This window comes from Rhagoletis pomonella, unplaced genomic scaffold (genome assembly GCF_013731165.1).
Source record: "Rhagoletis pomonella isolate Grant_MI unplaced genomic scaffold, Rhpom_1.0 Rhpom_scaffold_00008, whole genome shotgun sequence".
Taxonomy (NCBI): Eukaryota; Metazoa; Arthropoda; class Insecta; order Diptera; family Tephritidae; genus Rhagoletis; species Rhagoletis pomonella.
The window spans coordinates 38,140,873-38,143,723 of record NW_023458562.1 but is presented as its reverse complement, the minus strand read 5'-3'; the positions used below and the strand labels follow the sequence as shown (position 1 = coordinate 38,143,723).

The following is a 2,851-nucleotide window of genomic DNA, read 5'->3' as shown; positions in this document are numbered from 1 at the left end:
TAATAATTGCTTACACATGTAAATGTACCTATCTACGTGATATTATATCGAAAACTGAGTGGAAGATCAACCTATCTTGGCAGCCAGTTCGAAAAAGCCCTATCTCAGAAAACTTTTCAAGAAAGCACTATTTCACAATTTGGTTGAAGAACGCCCAATCTTAGAATTCGGTTCAAAAACGCCCTATCTCAGCACATTTTCAATATATTTTCACAAAGCGGAAATTGATGGCGTAAAATCAAATAAATTTTTTTTAGATATACTTACAGCCGGTTTCAGCAATCTAAATGGAAAATGATTTTTTATTTTCTGTCAATTTTCATATCAAATTCAAAAAATTAAAATCGTTCTTCACTTAAATTGTTGACAGAAAATAAAAAATCATTTTCCATTTAAATTGCTGGTGAAACCGGCTATTATAAGTGCAGATCTGTATAAACATAAATATTTTAGTTACCAAATATCTATTTTATTACAACTTCAAAATATGTGTATCGAACTAATTTTTCATGTAAAATATTTATTTCATTACGGATATTATACGTAGTATTCATCGCTATCCTCCAACTCATTCGAATTTGGCGTAGTTGACTCGATTTCCCCGCTTTCTTTTGATTCATTCGAATCCCTGGTGGTTGATTCGATTTCCCTACTGTCCTTCGATTCATTCGAATTTGAGGTTGTTTTTTCGGCTTCTCCGCTTTCCTTTGATCCAGTAGAACCTAAGTGGTCTTCAAACTTCCTTTCGCTGACTTGGTTTACATTATTACGGTGAAGTAAATCTTTCACACATTTATTATATTTATTAAATAATTCTCTGTCATCGAAAGTGGCAATCGAGAGTGCCATTTGAATGCAGTTACTAGCCTTAATATCAGGCTTCACATAATTAACGATTTTATTACTCTCCGCTGTATAATCATATCGATCGCCATTTTCCAGGTGTTCAGATTTTTTGTCGTCTTGCGCCGCTTTTGGGATGAAAATAGTCTCATAGTTTAAATTATTATCATTATTAACAGGATATTCACCAATTTCTTTACTATTTTTTGATGACTTACTAACCGCATCCTCATACCCATTTTCTTCGCTATCTTCCTTAGAATTTTCCCTGCTTTGGTTTTGTACATTTTCTCCGCCTTCATGGGCGTTATGGCTGCTCGCTTTTAGGTTGTAATCCTTCTCTTTTAGAAAGCTACGGTAAACGTAATTGAACCATGTTTCAAAGCTTTCGTCAGATTTTTCTGCGGAATTTTCTTCTTCGCTTGTCTTATCTATTTCTTCCTCACCTGAACCCGGCTTTACAGATGGTCCGAAACGTCTACGTATCCAACTATCTACGCTCTCCAATGAAGTTTTGCCGGCAACAATATGGGCCTCTTCACTATCTTCTCTGGTATCCTGTTCAGTAGAGCTAGCCAAAAAAATGTTCGGCACTTCTGTAGTCTTTTCTTCTGAACTATCTTCTGTTGTAACTTTTTCGTCATCTATGCCTGCTAAAATTTTATTACCAATTTGCTCTTCGTTCATTTCTGTGCTCGACTCTGTCAGCTGAAGGAACTGTCTCAGTAAACCTTCAAGAGAAGGATCTAGTTTTAAGTTCACATTTAAATTTTCCTCGCTTTTCACTTGTGTGCTTTGTAGCACCAAAATATCTAGAATATTTTTGAGATATGGTACTAGATGGGTGATGGAATCCTTTACTTCGGAAACATTTTCAACAAGCGAATTCAGTTGTTGTTGAAGAGAGCGATCTACGTCCATCATATTACGCGGGTTCAGTTCGTTGTTATTGCTCCAAGGATTGTTTGAATTCAATCCGATTTGATTGAAGGTCTGAAAACTATGAGTTGATGGCGAAATCGATCGCATATGAGTTGGAATAAATTGTTCTTTGACGTTGTTGTACGAATGTGATTGTAAGGGCCAACTTATCGGTGTGTGTTGAAACACTTGTCGGGGCCAAATAGCGCCTGTGCCATACAAGGTATTCGAAGGTAACAAAGGCTTCACTGTGGCATATAAAACAGTAGAAAGAAAAATATAAACATATATCCTACCTACATATATATTATTAATCAAGTGGCCTCACCTAAATCTTCAGCCTCCGATGCCATTTGGAAACGGGTCGGCGGCGCCCCATTCTGTATTACTTCGCATACTCGTACAGTCCGCAGCGGTAGCGGTGTAAATGAATCACGGCTTTCTATGGGATATTCCTTACATTTATATCCTCCAAAACTACGCGCACTGACTGCTACTGCACTCAACAGCAAAATTAAGGCTATGTGGACTTTCATTGTAGAATTCAAAATAAATATATAAGTATAATGCTCGTATTTAAATATGCAAAAAATAATAATTTAAAGTAGTGCAAGGGAATTCGCAATATTTTTCGACGCTTTCACGAGCAGCTGCCAAAACTGACTGTGTTTTAAGTAAGCAGAGCATCAGCTTTCCCTAAGCCGAGCTCGATAGATTTGCGGTTTTGATTACAAGTTCAATTTTTGATAAGGCACATGCATACTCACATATTTACAGATATGTATGCGTATATCTATACATACATACATACATTTGTACATTATCAGGAGCGGAATTAGAAAATTAAAAATTGTACCGAAATCGGGTAAAAAACGTAAAAAAGATTAACCGCTAATTTTTATATAGCATTAAAAATTTAGTTGACCATGCTACCACATTCTTCGTATTTACGTTGAAATCTCGATCTTTTAAACGATAGTCGTGAAAAAAAGTTGAATAAGTATAAACTTATTATATGTTTCAACCATTTCAAATTTAAAAATTATAGTTATTACTAAAAATCTTATTTATGATCCGATTTGGCTAA

At 35.4% G+C, this 2,851-nt stretch overlaps 1 protein-coding gene across 2 annotated transcripts; it reads right to left on the bottom strand.

Annotated features, from left to right (window-relative positions):
• Positions 1-431: 431 nt before the first annotated feature.
• On the bottom strand, positions 432-2,433 carry LOC118744836. Of its 2 annotated transcripts, XM_036478201.1 has the most exons (3): positions 2,093-2,433; positions 1,032-2,012; positions 432-971 (listed from the first exon to the last, which is right to left on the bottom strand). In XM_036478201.1, the coding sequence occupies exons 1-3, from the start codon at positions 2,298-2,300 to the stop codon at positions 538-540; spliced, it is 1,623 nt and encodes a 540-aa protein (XP_036334094.1). In that variant the 5' UTR covers positions 2,301-2,433; the 3' UTR covers positions 432-537. The 2 variants fall into 2 exon arrangements, with proteins under 2 accessions (XP_036334094.1, XP_036334093.1); XM_036478200.1 differs by having other exon boundaries at positions 432-2,012.
• Between the last annotated feature and the right edge of the window lie 418 nt (positions 2,434-2,851).